Raw genomic sequence first — 20,274 nt, forward strand, 5'->3', positions numbered from 1 at the left:
TTTTTTTTTTTGGCTTGGGGTGGGTGAGGGTTGGGGGCAGCTGTCAAAAAATCATATTTGTGAAAAACTAAAAAAAAAAATTGTCTTGAGGGGAGAAGGGGGGTGGCAAACATACAAGAATTTGTTAAAATGAAATGCATTTGTATGGATCAGGTCGTATCAAACTCGAATTAAAAACAAAAAATGTTTACGGTCAGATCGGATCGGGCTCGAAATTATAATAAATAAATAAAAAAATAGACTCCAAATAAAAAAACAAAAAGAAACACAAAAAAAGGTTTATGGGGCGGGTCGGATTGGACCCGAAACAAACAGGTCGAATTGGATCTAGACCGATTAGGTTATGGGTCTGAGCGGGTCGGATCTAAAATCAGAACCAAAACTATTACTTTATAGTTCAACAGGTATGAACGGTTCTAATTATGATCCAGATATCCACCCACTGACATGCCTATTCTCATCTATTATTTCCTTGACGTTCAACTCCAATACTTTTATAAATAGATGATGAAGAAATTGCGTTCGACACCAACTCATCAATTGCGAAATGTCATTATTGAATAATATTGTTGTCAGTTTGAGTAAAAGATCTGTGAATCATAATGTTTGATAGATTGATAAAATAAATGAGTAAATACTTGTTTGTCCATTAGCTCAATAGAAGATATTTATATCCTTTCTTGTATTATCTACTTGATTAAGATGGATTCTTATTCTAGTAGATTGTAATTCACTTTGCCGTGACTTCAGATTGGATTGTAAATTAACTAATAATTTGTGGTATAAAGTTTGTTCATTATGTTCACAATTTATTTTTTTGTTGAATTAATTTCTTTTATAGTAATTATTGAATTTAATGTATTTCAATTTCCAAATATTTATGCTTTTCCAGTGCAATAAGGTCGAAATGTTGAGATTAATTAGCTATTAAATCCAAATAAAAATAAAAAATGAACTCAAATCATAAATGAATCTAGCCGAGCTAAGCCCAATACAAAATAGGCCACGAATCTCATGAGGGTATATATGTAATTTCACCACGAGAACAATTATATATATAATGACGTAATTATCCCTAATTGTATTTTCCGCATTAAACTCCCAAATTTCCACCAGCGATCGCAGATCGCACCATCGAAGGAATTCTAATTCCGCCAAATCCAAATCCCTAAATCCCCAAATCCGAAGCGGCATCCATTGATCCACGACGTCCTATTTGGAATCCTGAGCCGCAGCCATTGATATACGCCGTCTTATTCGGAACCGGTAGCCTTATTCTCGTAGCCATCAATCACTTGCAAAAAAAAAAAAAAAAAAAAAAATCATTTTCGGAGGGTTCGAGCATCCTCTGTGTGCTGATTCATCTACACCGCCGAAGTTTACTGTTTTGGACTAATTGAAAACTTTAGAAATCAATAGTTTTAATCGGACAAAGTCATAGTATTGATTAGCGTGGTCTGGTCGAGTTCAATTTGAGTTTTCCGACGGTTCAGCTGAAGAAGAGCTCTCGTTTGGCGTCGCTGCTGTATTGCGGGTATGGAGGTTTGAAACTCGCAAACTATTTCAGCTGATTTTTGGCGTGAAGAGCGAACAGCTGATTTTTTTGTGAATGCAACTCTGAATTTGTGGCTGTGGGATTCTTAGTCGATTAGCAAGTTTTCGATTTATCTTTGACCATTAAATGGCTAGCATCGACCCATTCAATCGGTAATGCAATGACCCTCCACTATCTGTGATAGTAGGTTTTGTTTCTTTGGTGTTGTTGATTAGCATTCGTTCAATCTTTTGCAAATAGCCTGGTGAGACTTGCAGCCCGAGCGTTCTATGATGATATAACGACAAAAGGTGAAAACCAGCAGAGGCCTGGGAGAAGTGATAACAGAGGAATTGCTGTGGTCATTCTTGATGCTCTTACTAGGTATAATGAGCTACTTATTTTCCTTTGAGTTCTGCTGAAGTTAGAGAATTTCATATATGATTTCATGGATATAATAGTACTTGTTTGGTGCATCATTTGAGGTCCGTGCAGTGTTGGGGGAAATTTTCTCATTCTATCTCTTAAATATGCAGGGGATGGGGGCACCACTTGTTTAATGAATGAGAATACACTGGAGAATGATCATGTTTATGTTTAAATATTAAAGATGAAATGACAAATTTCTCTTGAACACCACTTTTTATCCAAACTTACTAGAGAACTATTTTCATGTCTATGGAGACTCATGAAAAACAAAGTATTTGTTGAAAGAATTGTTATGCTGCATGAGAACGTTTTGTTTGAGGTACATGACAAGTTATGGTTTTCATTGTCTAAGTACTTTACAACAATCGTCAGGCTAAAAGTTAAATGTATTATCACTTTACATTTGATTTTGTTCTAGACGTCAGTGGACTAAGGAAGAAGATTTGGCTAGGGACTTGAAACTTCACACGAAGCAACTCCGTCGGACTCTGAGATTCTTCGAAGAAGAAAAACTGGTCACTCGTGACCACCGCAAGGAGGTTCATTCTGCTGGTTCAGCATTATGGCCTGAATCTCTGATTCCTTTCATTACTGTTATCTTATAGCAGTTTGTTTCACCTCTGTGATTGCTGAGTTGCATTCAGTGGTTCTATATGCGATTTTCAAGATACTCATTCCAGATAAATGCTTTTCCAGTGATTAGAAGTACGTAAATGTGATCCTACACCCATTCACATAATATAGACATCTATATGATAATTATGTGTCTTTATAGAAATTAATTCATTTGATGAGGTACCCGTAAATGGAAGTCCATCAGTTGCTTATTACTTGGCTAGGGTCTCCCCCTTCATTATATCCATTTGATATCAGTTTGTTCACTTCAAAGATAACACAAAATGTGGGTTCAATGCAAAGTAGAATTTTTGGTTGACGAACAGGCTTAAACTCATCACATATGTTGGATAAATCATTGTCGATTTTGAAGTTGGTCTAACTTTCTATTGCTTTCAGGGATGGTCCATACTCATGATTATCCTTTGGATATGCGAGTTTCCAGCTTTAGTTTACCTGAATAACTCAGTGGTTAGTGTTAGGTATCTATTGCTGCCTCAATGATATTATTTATCTTCTGCAGACCTCCAAAAGTGCAAAGATGTTCAGTGCTGCAGTGGCTGCCACAATGGATGGTCAGAAAAATGGAAGAGACGATGAGAAGCAAAAAGTGCACACTCAGTCATATTGTTGCCTAGATTATTCACAGGTAACTTTTCCAATGCTGCCTCTGGTAAAAGCTGAAGTTTGACATGAAGTGGACCAATAACCATTAAAACATTTCAAATTTATAGAACACATCGTAAGACATTGTTCTCTCTCTCTCTTGGGAGGGGTGTGGGGTGCTTTATTCTGATAGCAAATAGCTACATAGTCTGTTGTATTCTCGTGGAAAGTATTTCAAGAAGTTCCTAAGAAGTGATATAACTCTGAACCAAGTTGAGCCTGTTTTGTATCATTGTGCAATGAAGATGTAGAGTCGTATTGTTCCTTTGAACAAGGTAGTTTCAATATGTATGCTGCTATCTTGATTGATTGCTAGTACAGCTCTTGGAGGATTTTCTTTTATCTCTTTGTGTTGCTATATTTACTGTGACATCATTGCTGCTGCAATTGGAAAGATGTGATTACATGCATTAAAATGAACTGTTCATTTTGAAATTCCTTGTAGATATATGATGTTGTCAGATACAGATTACATCGCATGAAGAAGAAGTTGAAGGATGAACTGGAGAGCAAAAACACAGTTCAGGAATATATATGCCCTAACTGCAACAAAAGGTACTTGATTCATACAATTGTTTCAGTTTATCTCTTGCCCTCGATTCTTGAATCTTCGAGACTTTGATTTCTTTTGTGTCATGAACTCCAGATATAATGCCCTCGATGCACTCCGGTTGATCTCCCCATATGATGAGTACTTCCACTGTGAAAGCTGCAATGGGATCCTTGTGGCTGAGAGTGATAAGCTGGCTGCTCAAGAAATGGGAGATGGAGATGATAATGCAAGTAGACGTCGCCTTGATAAATTAAAGGACATGCTGACAAAGATGGAGGTTTGTTTTTAATCCATATATTGATTCAGTTGGTACTACTCAACCCTCATCCTTTTGTACTGTATTTTTTTTTCTTTCCATAATTGCTTTTTTCCCTATTATATACCCCCCCCCCCCTCTCTTTCTCGCCGCACACACACTGCTTATCATAAAACTGAAAGAAAATAAGGTTAAAAGAACCATGGGCCAATTTGCTCAATCAAGTCTCTGAAGGATTTACACTCTGAATGTGAGCACCTATTCATATGAATCATATCCTTACCAGATAGGTTTCAAGTATATTTTACACTACCAATTTGAGGTCTCTTCTGATTGTATTTATACGTTAGAAACTAATAGTTTTTTCTTAAATAACCCCCCCCCCCCTCCCCCCCCCGGCCGCCGCCGCCGGTTTATTTTTTCTTGCTACCACATTGTGGATGTTTTCTGTGGTACAGGTACAGCTGAAACCACTAATAGATCAACTCGGGAGAGTTAAGGATTTGCCTGTACCTGAACTTGAAGGTCTTCAAGCCTGGCTACTTCGAATGGCTGCTCAACAAGCTGCAAATGGAGATCATAATGCTAACGACCCTAATAAATCTATGCATGGAGGTTTTGGTGGAACTGCAATGCCTTATGTTGGGGAGACTAAGGTCACTAGTTCAAAGCCTTCTTTTGATTTACATTTAAGTTTTAATTTTTCTTTCACTCTACATTACATGGGACTTAGGAGTTTGAATTAACATTGATGACCAGTCAGAGACTACGATCACTGGAAAATAAATGAAATGTTGGAATATCTTATTTTTTGTCTTCATATGTGATTTCTTGATTACTTGACCTTGCATTGAATACAGATCTATTCTCATTCATTATGTGTTTGTCTATCTGCGTGGATTACACTGCATAACCTTACTAATAATTTGGATTCTCATGTGAGACATAGAGCTGCAAGAGATGTATTTCTGGGAACTGGATTTTAATATTTTAATCCAAATGGCTATTGGCTGTATGGTTTATGGGGAGCAGTGACTGAGGATATTGCTTTGTCATTCTCGATTTTGAAATAACTAATCTGGAATCTGTGATCATATTGTTCCTCATTATTGTCGCTTCTCTGAGACCTTAAAGTTTGAGATGGCAGGTTGAAGTTGCATTTTCTGGTACCGACGACAAAGGTGATGTTAAATCAATCAACACAAGTACACCTATGAAAGTTTTGCCTCCATGGATGATCAAGCAAGGAATGAATCTTACAAAAGAGCAACGTGGAGAGACCAGTCAAGAGGCAAAGATGGGTGGTAGTTCAGTAGCTTTGGAGATTATCGATGACAAGAAGTCTGCAGCTTTAGACGAGGACAAAAAGAATATACAGGTTTTTGTGATCTTACCGTTGGTTATGGAAATTCTAGTTTGTCCACCTCCCTTTCTTCTAGTGATTATTTTCTATCGTCTTGTTTTATAGGATGAATATGCCAGAGCGTATTATGCTGCTTTACTTAAGCTCCATCATGAAAAAGAAGAAAAAATCAAGAAAGAAGCAGAATCACCTAATGATGCCATCATCAGTGAAGTCTTCAATGCTCCATCTGAGCGCCAAGTAGGCATGAAGTCGAAACGTGAAGATGAACTTGAAGGAGATGATATTGAATGGGAGGAGGGGCCATCTACTGGTAAAATCGTAACACTTTATATTACTTTCTTTTGAGGATTATTTTGAAAGCGATGGCGATGTCATATAGATGAATATTATGCCTTTACAGGTAACACTTCCGATCAATTTAAAGTTCACGACTTGAACGTAGAAGCAGAAGCTACTCAAGATGACGAGGATGAAAACGACTGGGAGGACGGGTGAGGACCGATAAGCCAGCCTTTGCAGTTCAACGAGCTTCTCTCCGTTGCAGGCTTCATTTCCCAACTGGAATGGCCTAATTTTCCGACCCATTCGGTTCACGGTTGCTAATGATGCGTTGCTGGAGGTACAGCGAAGAAGACCAAGATATTCGTATTGAAAAAACTGATACTCTCCTACAAAGAAAGAATTTACCTTTGTTTGTTTTGTTTTTGCCACTTCTTTTGGTGATATATCATACTTCTTTTTGCATCAAGAAAGTGTATACAAAAGGATGATGCGATAGCTGAGTTACGCTGTTAAAAAAGGAATTTATTTGTATTTTTCTCACATTTTTAGTTTTGATATATACTAATTTTACTTTCATGTTTTCAGAAATAATATTGTCAATTTTATTGATATGTGATTATTTAAAAGAAAAATAATTGATACCTATAATACGAGAATCGTGTTTGTTTTGTTTATGGGATTTTTTTTGATAAATTTTATAAATAAATAAAGAGTTGGGTTTTTTATAGAATAGAATGAAAAACTGAAAAAGAATAAAATCAAAAGATTTGGCTTTTCCATCTCATACTTCAAAAAAAAAGAAAAGAAGAAGAAGATATAACTTAGTAGATTATGTAATTATTTTATAAGTTTTATGTTTAACAATATTTATATTATTTAGTTATCATACAGTCTCATTATAATTAATTATATTAATGTCATAATATTAACTTTGATTAAAAACAAAAAATACATATATAAATATATATAATTATTAAAAGTTTAAAATGAATGTTGAACTTAATGTTTTCATTATTATTTCTTGCTAATTTCAGTTTACATAGCTCCTTTTGTGAAATTGTATAACAATTTACTAAAATAAACAATAGTACAAAGATATTATTGAAAAACGTTTAATAGTAGGAGTTTGAAGTCGCATTTGCTATTTCAAGTTATATGAGACGCATAAAATACCTACGCAAACCCAACCCAAATCCAACCTACATGAAATTGGACTGAGAGAGTGAGAAACCCTACTAAATTATCCCAAAAATGAGATCGAATCAGGCCGCCATGTTCTCGGGAAGAGTTTTGCTCGATTCCTCGTTCAATTCATCTACTCATGCCATTGCTTCTCCTTTTCTTGTTCCCAGATTCACATTTGTTAATGTCACACACTTTTCCGGCTACCCCAGATTCGATTTTGGATCTATACGTGAGCCCAACGATGCCGTCGCTCTATTTCGAGAAATGGTGAGGACGCAGCCGTGCCCTTATGCTTCTGTTTTTTTCAGTAAATTGTTGAGTACTGTGGTCAAGATGAAACAATACTCTCTTGCCCTTCATCTGATCGACGAAATGCTTCAAAGGGATGTTCCTGTAGATCACTACATATTGAGTATTGCGATTGATTGCTACTGCCGACAGAAACGACCTGATTTTGGGTTTGCGATCTTGGGCATTTTTTTCAAGCGTGGGTACGAGCCTACTGTTGTAACCTTTCACCACTCTACTCAAAGGTCTATTGTTGGTTGGAAGGATCCCAGAGGCAGCGAAAGTGTTGGGGAAGCTGTCGGCCTAGCAACTGTGCGAGCCTAATGAATATATGTATAATACTATGGGTTATGCAAAGCTGGAGATATTCTACAGGCGATTGATTTGCTTTGCTCGTTGGAAAAAGGAAAAGGGAGCTGCAAACCCAATGTCTATGCTTGCAGTGCAGTCATTGATGGTCTATGCAAGGAAGGAAAGGTTGGTGTAGAGGTGGAATGGTGGAAGAGGCCGAGCATATGTTGGTATCTATGAAGGAGATTGATGTTCAACCCAACATTGTCACATACAGTGCATTGATTAATGGATATTGTTTGCAAGAAAAAATGGATGAAGCCGGACGCATTTTCCAATTGGCATTGAATTCTGGAATCAAACCCGATATCATAAGCTACATTAGCATGATGAATGGGTATCTAGAGGCGCTATTTCATGAAGGCAAATGCGAGGACGGCTTGAATTTGTTCGAAGAGATGCAATCTCTGGAATTGTCTCCTAATGTAAAGACTTACAATATCTTGTTGGATGGTCTGTGCAGTGCTCATCGTATCACTGAAGCATTTTCCATATTGCACATCATGGAAGATAAAAGCATTGCTCCAGACATGGTAACATCCAATATTCTCATTGAGGGATTGTGCAACGACAACAAAGTCAGAGAAGCAAAAGATCTGTTCCATGATCTCCCATCCAAAGGTTTGCAGCCTGATGTCATAACATATAATATTCTCATTGGTGTACTTTGCAAAGAAGGGCAGATTGAGGAGGCTAAAGATCTGTTCCATGACCTCCTATCCAAGGGGTTTGCAGCCTGACGTCATAACTTATACAATCCTTATCGGTGCACTTTGTGAGGAAGGGCAGATAGAGGAGGCTAAGGATTTGATGACGCAAATGGTAAGCAACCGTTGCTTGCCTGATAGTGTAACATACAATGTTTTTGTTCGAGGTCTTCTCAAAATGAACAAGATGGTTGATGCAATGCCAGTGTTGGAAGAGATGGATTCAAGGGGATTCACACTTGACTTGACAAAACTGCATATTCGATGTTGATTGAAGCTGTGAAATGGGAAGGTAAAGATAGCATAAGAAACTCATACCAAAGGACTTCTATTCTAGTTAGGTTTTATGTTGTGTTTGAAGGTCAAGAATTATTGCAATAGATTATTAAGGGGAAAATACAATTGTTTATTTGTTTATTTAATCTTTATGTCATGATGATTTAAAATGTTTCAATTTTGTAGTTGTGATGTTGTTTTGTAGTAGTAGGCATTGTTGTTTACTTGGAATGGGAGTTGCTGAGCTATGCACCTTGACTTGCAACTTCTGCATTCGTTGTATGTGCAAATTGGAGCTACATTAATTTAGTTTCACAATGTAAGAATTATGTATGTTAAATCTTGATTGAAATCAAGATCTCTGTTTTGTCTGAGCTTGTAAGTTGATGTGTGGCGATCTTTAAGTGAGATGTGAACTTGAGGCCCTCCAATACCTCCTGTGGTATCTGAGGTTCATTGTCATCATTGAAAACTGAGCATCGAAAATAATAATTAAGCAATTAGTTTTCTTGGGGAGAAAAAAAGAAACATAGAAAAAACATCACCTTGAGGCTTGAACAAGAACTGCTGCGAGAAACAGTATGAAAAAGAACAAGTGATAGAAGGGATTTTAATGGGAGAGAGAGAGACGTTACTGCTGAGCTCTATCTGCGTATTAATTGTTTTTCACTTGTCAATAGTTTTTAACTGCCTCCTGTTTGGTAAGCACGACTTGACAACCAACAGCAATATTGATGGAGATAGCAAAGAAGCAGCAGATCCAGAGAGACAAATCTCATCTGGAACTCCTTCAAATTGTTTGGTAAAATAAGTTCACAAACAGCTTACAAGCTGCAAAAATAAAATTTAAGAAAAATAAGTTCCTCTACCCCAACTTAATTTTTCATAATTTTGTATGCAATCATCATTTTACAAATATTATTCAACTATTGTTTATTTATTTCTGTTGTGTAACTTTTCAAGTTCATCCATTTTGATGTTCTCTCTCTTGAAACATCTTATGCAGCTCTAGTTTAAATCGTTGCTCTTCTCAACAAATCAATGGCGGCAGCTTATGCAGCTATAGTTTCTTACAAAAGTTTTGCCTGTGAAAGTTTTGCCTCCATGGATGATCAAGCAAGGAATGAATCTTACACAAGAGCAACGTGGAGAGACCAATCAAGAGGCGAAGATGGGTGGTAGTTCAGTAGCTTTGGAGATTATCGATGACAAGAAGTCTGCAGCTTTCGATGAGGACAAAAAGAATATACAGGTTTTGTGATCTTACCGTTGGCTATGAAATTGTAGTTTGTCCACCTTTTCTTCTGGTGATTATGTTCTATCATCTTGTTTTATAGGATGAATATGCCAGAGCGTATTATGCTGCTTTACTTAAGCTCCATCATGAAAAAGAAGAAAAAATCAAGAAAGAAGCAGAATCACCTAATGATGTCATCATCACTGAAGTCTTCAATGCTCCATCTGAGCGCCAAGTAGGCATGAAGTCGAAACGTGAAGATGAACTTGAAGGAGATGATATTGAATGGGAGGAGGGGCCATCTACTGGTAAAATCCTAACACTTTATATTACTCCTTCCGTCCACTAATTCAAGGTCTACTTTCCTTTTTGGTCCGTCCACCAACTCAAGGCCTATCTATTTTTAGTAAGTTTTTATTCATATTTTAATTGGTGGGTCCCATTAAACAATATACTTTTTCTCCACTCAACTAATAAACAATATACTTTGTGGGTCCCTTTCTCCACTCAACCAATAAACAATACATTTTGTGGGTCCCTTTCTCCACCCAACTAATAAAAGTATACTTTTTCTTAAAACCTGTGTTTTGCCTCCTAGGTCTTGAATTAGTGGACGGAGGGAGTACTTTCTTTTGAGAGTTATTTTGAAAGAGAAGGTGATGTCATATAGATGAATATTATGCCTTTACAGGTAACACTTCCGATCAATTTAAAGTTCACGACTTGAACGTAGAAGCAAAAGCTACTCAAGATGACGAGGATGAAAACGACTGGGAGGACGGGTGAGGACCGATACGCCAGCCTTTGCAGTTCAACGAGCTTCTCTACGTTGCAGGCTTCATTTCCCAACTGGAATGGCCTAATTTTCCGACCCATTCGGTTCAAATTATTCGGTTGCTAATGATGCGTCGCTGGAGGTACAGCGAAGATGACCAAGATATTCGTATTGAAAAAACTGATACTCTCCTACAAAGAAAGAATTTACCTTGTTTGTTTTGTTTTTGCCACTTTTTTTGGTGATATATCATACTACCTTTTGCATCAAGAAAGTGTATACAAAAGGATGATGCGATAGCTGAGTTACGCTATTAAAAAAGGAATTTATTTGTATTTTTCTCACATTTTTAGTTTTGATATATACTCCCTCCGTTCCCAAAGTAAGTTCCTCTTTCGGGACGGCACGGGTTTTAAGGAAAGGTGGTAAAGTGTATTGATAGTGGAGAAAAATATGTTATAATTAGTATTGGGAGTGGTGAAAAGGTGAAAAAGTATTATAATTAGTATTGGGAGTGGTGAAAAAGTGAAAAGTAAGAATAAATAAAGTATTATTAGTGGTGGGGTAGTTGTCCAAAAATGCAAAAATGGAAAGAAAGAAAGAGGAACCTATTTGGGACGTCCCAAAAAAGAAAAAGAGGAACTTATTTCAGGGACGGAGGGAGTACTAATTTTGTTTTCATGTTTTCAGAAATAATATTGTCAATTTTATTGATATGTGATTATTTTAAAGAAAAATAATTGATACCTATAATACGAGAATCGTGTTTGTTTTGTTTATGGGATTTTTTTTGGATAAATTTTATAAATAAATAAAGAGTTGTGTTTTTATAGAATAGAAAGAAAAACTGAAAAAGAATAAACTCAAAAGATTTGGCTTTTCTATCTCATACTTAAAAAAAAGAAAAGAAGAAGAAGATATAACTTAGTAGATTATGTAATTCTTTTATAAGTTTTATGTTTAACAATATTTATATTATTTAGTTATCATACAGTCTCATTATAATTAATTATATTGATGTCATAATATTAACTTTCATTAAACACAAAAAATACATATATAAATATATATAATTATTAAAAGTTTAAAATGAATGTTGAACTTAATGTTTTCATTATTTTTTCTTGCTAATTTCTGTTTACATAGTTCCTTTTGTGAAATAGTATAACAATTTACTAAAATAGTAAACAATAGTACAAAGATATTCTTGAAAAACGTTTAATAGTAGGAATTTGAAGTCGCATTTGCTATTTCAAGTTATATGAGACGCATAAAAATACCTACGCAAACCCAACCCAAATCCAACCTACAAGAAATTGAACTGAGAGAGTGAGAAACCCTACTAAATTATCCCAAACATGAGATCGAATCAGGCCGCCATGTTCTCGGGAAGAGTTTTGCTCGATTCCTCGTTCAAATCATCTACTCATGCCATTGGTTCTCCATTTCTTGTTCCCATATTCAAATTTGTTAATGTCAGGCACTTTTCCGGCTACCCCAGATTCGATTTTGGATCTATACGTGAGCCCAACGATGCCGTCGCTCTATTTCGAGAAATGGTGAGGACGCAGCCGTGCCCTTATGCTTCTATTTTCACTAAATTGTTGAGCACTGTGGTCAAGATGAAACAATACTCTCTTGCCCTTCATCTGATCGACGAAATGCTTCAAAGGGATGTTCCTGTAGATCACTACATATTGAGTATTGCGATTGATTGCTACTGCCGACAGAAAAGACCTGATTTTGGGTTTGCGATCTTAGTCATTTTTTTCAAGCGTGGGTACGAGCCTACTGTTGTAACCTTTCACCACTCTATTGTTGGTTGGAGGATCCCAGAGGCAGCGAAAGTGTTGGGGAAGCTGTCGGCCTAGCAACTGTGCGAGCCTAATGAATATATGTATAATACTATGGGTTATGCAAAGCTGGAGATATTCTACAGGCGATTGCTTTGCTCTGCTCGTTGGAGAAAGGAAAAGGGAGCTGCAAACCCAATGTCTATGCTTACAGTGCAGTCATTGATGGTCTATGCAAGGAAGGAAAGGTGGACGATGCTCTCCAACTCTTCTCCACTTTAGGTGATAATAAGGGGATTTCACCAAATGTCGTGACATATAATTCAATAATCGAGGGGTTGTGCAAGATGAGAAGAATGGACGAGGCTCAAGACATTTTGAAAAAGATGCCCACATGTGTGGACCTTTAGTATCTTCGTGGATGCTTGGTGCAGAGGTGGAATGGTGGAAGAGGCCGAGCATATGTTGGTATCTATGAAGGAGATTGATGTTCAACCCAACATTGTCACATACAGTGCATTGATTAATGGATATTGTTTGCAAGAAAAAATGGATGAAGCCGGACGCATTTTCCAATTGGCATTGAATTCTGGAATCAAACCCGATATCATAAGCTACATTAGCATGATGAATGGGTATCTAGAGGCGCTATTTCATGAAGGCAAATGCGAGGACGACTTGAATTTGTTCGAAGAGATGCAATCTCTAGAATTGTCTCCTAATGTAAAGACTTACAATATCTTGTTGGATGGTCTGTGCAGTGCTCATCGTATCACTGAAGCATTTTCCATATTGCACATCATGGAAGGTAAAAGCATTGCTCCAGACATGTTAACATCCAATATTCTCATTGAGGGATTGTGCAACGACAACAAAGTCAGAGAAGCAAAAGATCTGTTCCATGATCTCCCATCCAAAGGTTTGCAGCCTGATGTCATAACATATAATATTCTCATTGGTGTACTTTGCAAAGAAGGGCAGATTGAGGAGGCTAAAGATCTGTTCCATGACCTCCTATCCAAGGGTTTGCAGCCTGACATCATAACTTATACAATCCTTATCGGTGCACTTTGTGAGGTAGGGCAGATAGAGGAGGCTAACGATTTGATGACACAAATAATAAGCAACCGTTGCTTGCCTAATAGTGTAACATACAATGTTTTTGTTCGAGGTCTTCTCAAAATGAACAAGATGGTTGATGCAATGCCAGTGTTGGAAGAGATGGATTCAAGGGGATTCACACTTGACAAAACTGCATATTCGATGTTGATTGAAGCTGTGAAATGGGAAGGTAAAGATAGCATTCTGTTTAATAAGGTTAAGAAACTCATACCAAAGGACTTCTATTCTAGTTAGGTTTTATGTTGTGTTTGAAGGTAAAGAATTATTGCAATAGATTATTAAGGGGAAAATACAATTGCTTATTTGTTTATTTAATCTTTATGTTATGATGATTTAAAATGTTTCAATTTTGTAGTTGTGATGTTGTTTTGTAGTAGTAGGCATTGTTGGTGGTATTGTTTACTTGGATTGGGAGTTGCTCAGCTATGCACCTTGACTTGCAACTTCTGCATTCGTTGTATGTGCAAATTGGAGCTACATTAATTTAGTTTCACAATGTAAGAATTATGTATGTTAAATCTTGATTGAAATCAAGATCTCTGTTTTGTCTGAGCTTGTCAGTTGATGTGTGGCGATCTTTAAGTGAGATTTGAACTCGAGGCCCTCCAATACCTCCTGTGGCATCTGAGGTTCATTGTCATCATTGAAAACTGAGCATCGGAAATAATAATTAAGCAATTAGTTTTCTAGTAATAATTTTATTAAAGCAACTATTGTGTATGAAATTTATATTTATATTAATATATTTTAAAATTCTTTAATCCTATACATAAAATTTTTAAATGGAAAAAATTTGTATTGATTTTAATATAAATTTATAAGAATAAAAGGTGTGCCTGCGATTCTCAACCACTCATCTACAGACTCAAAAAATTGAAGAATAATTCTATAAAGAAAAAAACAATGCGACTTTAATTTATCAACTTTGAAAAACAACCTTATACAATGTAGATTGTTCAATTAATTTATGATAGAATACATATTTAGTTAGTTAATATGATTTCTTGACGGTTTGAGCTCAATAGATTAATAATAATATTATTCAAATCCAATTATGGAATTTGTAACAATTTTAGCTTGCCAATGAAAAATGACATTAAATAAGTCCCAAATAATGGCTAATTAATTCTGGAAACCTGCTCTCTATATTTACTTGATCATTATTTCTAAAAATAAAATAAAAAACATTGTGTTATGTTGTGTCGTTAGAGACAAAAAAGAAAAAGCTGAGAGTAGATTGCAGACCTCTCTCAATTTTGAGCACAAACTTTCTTAACAATCTCTTGCAATTTCTCATCTTTACCTTCTCTAATTCTTAGTTCCTCACGCAAAGCATAAATGATCTCAGAATTAACCACGAATCCTCTCCTGCACATCTCCTCCAAGAAAGGAATCGCTTCATGCACCTTTTCACTCTTCACCAGATTCCACACGATAATATTAAACGTCATGCCATCAGGCGCACAGCCGCTCCTATCCATCTCCTCCATCAACCTCCTAGCCTCCCCTTCATTGTAGAGGGAGTTGAGCATCATGTTGTAGATTTGTACGTTCGGATTTAAGCCCTTGGAAGGGAGATGGTTGAAGAGCCTTATAGCTTCATCAAGTCTTCGGCCCCTGCACATGCCATTGATCAGAACACTGTACAAAACTATATTAGGATTCATGCCTTTCGCCTCCATCACCCTAAGAAATGCCAACGCCTCATTAATCCGACAGATCCTACACAAGCCATCCAATATGATGTTGTAGGTGTAGAGATCCGGTTGTAGATTCTGAGCTTCCATATCTTGGAAAAGCTTCCACCCATCTAAAAAACTTCTTTGGCGTATTAGCCCGTGCACCATCGTGTTGTATGACACAGTCGAGTGTTTGAGACCTACGCGCGAGATTTCATCGAAGAAACACCACGCTTCATCAAGGTTTCCCGCCTTGCAGTATCCCTTAATCAAGATATTGTAGGTGAATATATCGTGCTTGATTCCCGTCTTTGCCATTGAATCGAAGAGTTGTCTAGCTTTAACCATCTTCCCATGCGAACAATATCCATCTATCAATATGTTGCATGTGACAACATTAGGCGAGATACCCTTCTCCACCATCTCGGACAGCAGAAGCAGAGCTTCATCAACCATCCCACACTTCAACAACCCATCCAATAATGTATTATAAGTTTGCACATTATGCTTGAGACCTTTATCACGAATTTCAAGAAAAATAAGCCAAGCTTCATCCAAGCTTCCTTTCTTGCAATATCCATTTAGCAAGGTGCTATAGTTAACAATATCGGGTTTAAGGCCTCTCTCTACCATGGAATCAAGTAACTGTTTCGCTCTTTCGATTTCACCCTTCAGGCACAACCCTTCAATAAGCGAAGAAAAAGTGAAGACATCGGGACAAATTTTTTGTTGCATCATTATTTACAACATATTTTCAGCCGCTTCCATCTTTTCTTCTTTACAGTATGCACTAACCATAGAATTATAAGTGAAAATGTTAGGTAAAATACCCTTCCCAACCATTTTGGTTTGAACCTTGAAGGCATTGTCCACCATTCCACCATTGCAAAATCCATCATTTAGTGCAGTATAAGCGTAAACGTTGGGGCTCCACCCACTACTTTCTAATCTATGAAGCCAATCATGGGCTTCAATGACCTGTCCAGTTTTGCACAGCCCATCAATCACGTGCAGAATCATAACACCATTTGGCTCGCAAAGTTTTAAATCCAAAATCTTTTCAAACAGTTTCACGGCTTCAGCCTCCTTATTAACTAAGAATAACCCTTTTATGAGAGTGCCGAAAGTCACGACATTTGGTTCGTGACCTCTCTTGAGAAAGAATCCCATTATAGAAAAAGCAGAATATATATCTTTCAAGAGACAACAACAGTTGACAGCAATACTCATTGTGTAAATATCAACCGAGACACCCATCCTAAGCATTTCATCGAACACATCAAGGGCAATATAATACTGCTCAATCGTTACACTAACACTCATGAGTTTGTTATACAGGCGAAGAGAAGGCTCTTGCCGCATGCTCTTTATTTTTTGAAACAATTCAATAACATCGTCTACTTCTTTAACACAACTGAAATCGATTCTAAACCGCTTAGGTTGAAAAGCCTCGGAAGAGAAGAGAGAGAACAGAGGAGAGAGAATACCTGATTGATGCTGCGACCATCGATTGAGAAATCCTCTTCGATGAATGAGATCAATTGCAGAAACAACAGCTCTTTTCGTTGTGGAATTTAATGGATTTCTATGGATTTTAAAAGTCTGGGTGTATTCGTTCAAGACTTTTAAAAGTCTGCAGAAATCTTGGTGTATTCGTTCAAGACTTTTAAAAGTCCATATAAATCTGGGTGTATTCGTTTCAGACTTTTTAAAATCCATACAAATCTAGGTGTATTCGTTATTCCATTGACTTCAAATCCGGAATGACTTTCATGGATTTCATCCAAAACATACACACGACGAAATCCGGCCAAGAACCACGAGAATTGAATTCCATGGAGTTTTGAGCGAGCGCTGAGTTCCAGCGCCCGCGGCCAAGAAGCCAGCGAGCGCTAGAACTCAGCCACCGTTGAGAGATGAGTCCAGCAGACGCTGGTTTTGAGCAGACGTTGGAATGTGCTCCGATTCTTTTGCTGAATTCAGTCAATTGGTTGAGTTGATATCATATATGTCAACTTTTCGGCAACAAATTGGGCTGATAAAGGGAATCCTTTTCTAAGTTGCTGCTGCTTTAGTTCTATAAATTTTGATCCCTGATTATCATAGTTGCTGCTCCATTTCTTTTTTACTCTCTCCAGCTTCCTGTTACTACCTCATTCACTATTTTAAGTAGGATTCTCGCTGGGTTTCCAGCGCTCGCTGGATTCCCAGCGGTTGCTGGGTTTCCAGCGGTGCTGGGACTCAGCGGGCGTTGGTTTTCATGGATTTCAATTCCAGAATTATCCCCTAAATTGTTCGAAAATCAGTAAAAATCGGGGTGAAATCCAACCACGAATTCTTTGAAAGTCGTCTGGAATCTATGTGAATTCCATGTAATTTAAATTCCATGGACTTTTTAAAGTCTGTGGAAATCCACAACGAATACACCCCCCTTAATGTGAAGAAAGAGAGATTAGATCTGAAGTAAGGTACAAAAGTGAGAAAGAAGAGTTTCACTTATAGAATATATAGTAAAAGATAAAAATATAAAAGAAAAGGGAAAAAGTTCTCAGTCAAATAGTAAGTTCAATTTTTCACTTTTTCTCGGTTATTAGTTTTTGAAAAGCTATAATTTTTCAACTAATTAACTAATAATAAGAACTTAATCATTGGTTAGTTATATAATAAAGAAACAATAGGGCCGAATGGCCCTATTCAACATACAACATCAAATTTTGTCCACCATTTGAAAAAACATAAATTTTGGCCATTTTTTGTATGTCATGACTATTCTACCCTTCTCTCTCTCCTCTCTCTTTCTCATCTCTCTCTCTCCAGCGGCTCCTCTCTCTTTCTCATCTCTCTCTCTCTCTCTGCTCCAGCGGCTCATCTCTCTTTCTCATCTCCCCCTCTCTCTCTCTCTCTCTCCAGCGGCTGCGCGGCAGCAGCGCCAAGCTTGGAGAATTCGTCGGAGCTCTCGCGGCGGTGGTGGATGAGATCCTCCCCCTCTCTCTCTCTTCAGCGGCTGCCGCTCTCTCCTCTCTCTTTCTCATCTCCCTCTCTCTCTCTCCAGCGCGCGGCGGCGGCAGATCTAGTTTGATGAGGCGGCGGCGGTGGATCTGATCTGATCGTTGCGCCGCCTCCCCCATCGGCAGATCTGATCTCCGCCTCCTTCGATTTCAGCCATGGCAGATCTGATCTGATCTGTGTGCTGCACGTATGGCACTTATGGCACTATTAGTGCCATAAGTGCACACTTCCCCCTAGGGTTTAGATATTCCATTTAGGGTTTAGATTATCCATTTGAGGTTTAGATTATCCATTTAGGGTTTAGATGTTCCATTTAGGATTTAAATGATGTTGTTGTTTCTGTATTTATGCTGCACGTATGGCACGTATGGCACTATTAGTGCCATAAGTGCCAAAAATGATTATTTTACTTGGTTTTATTTTGGATTTCCGTTGGCACTTATGGCACTAGTAGTGCCATAAGTGCCAACGGAAATCCAAAATAAAACCAAAGTAAAATTTTGGCACTTATGGCACTAATAGTGCCATAAGTGCCTAACCCGACCCGACACGCGACCCGCGTGCCTGATCCTACCCGGTCCGCCTCATTAAGGGTAAAAACGTCCAAATCAATAAAAATGGCCAAAATTTATGTTTTTTCAATGTGTGGCCATAAATTGTGTTTTATGCTTCATTTTGACTACTTCAAAATTTTACTCTATAATAAATCTGCAAATTTCTTTAATTAACATAATTATCATAGTGTGACGCAGACATATTTGAATCTCAAGAGGAATTATACGGATAGATACAAAAGTATTTCTGTCACAACATCGTTGTTGGGTGAAGGAGAAGCAACCATTGTTATGTTAGACTTTTATTAAAAATAAATTTAAATGAGACTTTTTATCAAATTAAATGAGATTTTTTAGGGAAATAAATGAAATTATGCATACAAAGCATCTGATATATTAATTAATTACATAAATGAGATTTTGTTCAAAAGAGAATGAGAGTTTAATTAAAAATAATAACTTTTTTTTAAAAAATTTAATTAGTAGAAAAAAGTACTTAGAGCTGCATTTTTATAAATAAATTAATGAGAAAGAGTTTCAAGAGTAGTACTCATTTTGCTATAAAATAGGACCATAATTTTTATATCATACTATATATTATAATAAAAAGTACATACTTCATGACTTCGATACTTTCAATTCAATAATTATTTTTCTTTTGTTTTGTATAAGCATTAACAAACTAACAAAACACATGGTACAAAAATTAATTTATGAGTGTTTCAATTCACTCTCCAAATTTTAGAGATCCAGCTAATAAAGGAGAGATTATAAAATAAAGCAAATCAAAAGAAAGAAATATGCAATATTTAATAAAAAAACTTTCCACGTAAAGTTTACAACTTACAAAAAAGTCACCATGATCATATATTTTAAAAGTGGTAAATTCTTGTCTGATTGGAGAAATTGTCATCAAACAAAATAAAAAAGGAAAAAAATCATTCTTTTCATTTCTTTCATTCTTCTCAAATTTCAAAAAATTTACAGGCCAATTGTTGGGAAATTAGACGCAACTAATTTCGCTTTGGATCTAGTGTGACGCAATATTTTAAATATCGACTGATATGAAACGAATAAAAATAACACCGATAATTTTAACGTGGTTCGGCCAAACTGCCTACGTCCACGGACCCACACCAATATATTAGAGAATCTCAAAATGAGGAGTACAACAAAAATATCACACTGTATTTTGTATCTGCCTACGCAGAGACTATCTCTCAGCTCACTTTAATTTTATCACTCGTGTATAACTTCCACACTGAAGTTTTCTCTCACAAGATTTTTCTCTCCCTCTAGCAAATAACTTTGTTTTGCTTGGTGGTTTGCAGGCCTTTTATTTATAGCAAAGTTTGAGGTGGTTGGTGGCAGCAAATGTTGAAGAAATGTTGCTGCCATTAGGGATGTCAATCGGGCCAGCCCACCGGGTTTTTGGGCTAGCCCTATCGGGTTTCGGGTTAGTCGGGTGCGGGCTAATCGGGTTGGAGATTTTTTCGGGTTGTAAATCTTCAATCCTAACCCTAAACTTTCGGGTTTCGGGCTAGCCCATCGGGCTAATCAGGTTAAAAGCGTAAAAATAAAATTATCATTTGTATTT

General features: G+C 36.9%; 2 protein-coding genes and 3 pseudogenes across 2 annotated transcripts; 4 read left to right on the forward strand and 1 right to left on the reverse strand.

Moving 5' to 3' along the window:
- Positions 1-1,080: 1,080 nt before the first annotated feature.
- On the forward strand, positions 1,081-6,277 carry LOC131012624 (transcription initiation factor IIE subunit alpha-like). The gene is made up of 10 exons (XM_057940611.1): positions 1,081-1,707; positions 1,796-1,918; positions 2,382-2,502; positions 3,102-3,227; positions 3,690-3,799; positions 3,891-4,074; positions 4,512-4,709; positions 5,201-5,431; positions 5,522-5,729; positions 5,820-6,277. Exons 1-10 carry the CDS (start codon positions 1,682-1,684, stop codon positions 5,912-5,914), a joined length of 1,422 nt encoding a protein of 473 aa, XP_057796594.1. The 5' UTR covers positions 1,081-1,681; the 3' UTR covers positions 5,915-6,277.
- A 675-nt stretch (positions 6,278-6,952) lies between these two features.
- LOC131012623 (pentatricopeptide repeat-containing protein At1g12300, mitochondrial-like) lies at positions 6,953-8,936 on the forward strand (annotated as a pseudogene).
- On the forward strand, positions 8,380-10,855 carry LOC131012625 (uncharacterized). Its single transcript, XM_057940612.1, has 4 exons — positions 8,380-8,524; positions 9,515-9,760; positions 9,846-10,053; positions 10,437-10,855. Exons 2-4 carry the CDS (start codon positions 9,617-9,619, stop codon positions 10,529-10,531), a joined length of 447 nt encoding a protein of 148 aa, XP_057796595.1. The 5' UTR covers positions 8,380-8,524; positions 9,515-9,616; the 3' UTR covers positions 10,532-10,855.
- Positions 10,856-11,801: 946 nt separating this feature from the next.
- Positions 11,802-13,995, forward strand: LOC131012626 (pentatricopeptide repeat-containing protein At1g62930, chloroplastic-like; annotated as a pseudogene).
- A 690-nt stretch (positions 13,996-14,685) lies between these two features.
- On the reverse strand, positions 14,686-16,657 carry LOC131012628 (pentatricopeptide repeat-containing protein At1g62720-like; annotated as a pseudogene).
- Between the last annotated feature and the right edge of the window lie 3,617 nt (positions 16,658-20,274).

This window comes from Salvia miltiorrhiza, chromosome 2 (assembly GCF_028751815.1).
Source record: "Salvia miltiorrhiza cultivar Shanhuang (shh) chromosome 2, IMPLAD_Smil_shh, whole genome shotgun sequence".
In the NCBI taxonomy this organism is placed as follows: Eukaryota; Viridiplantae; Streptophyta; class Magnoliopsida; order Lamiales; family Lamiaceae; genus Salvia; species Salvia miltiorrhiza.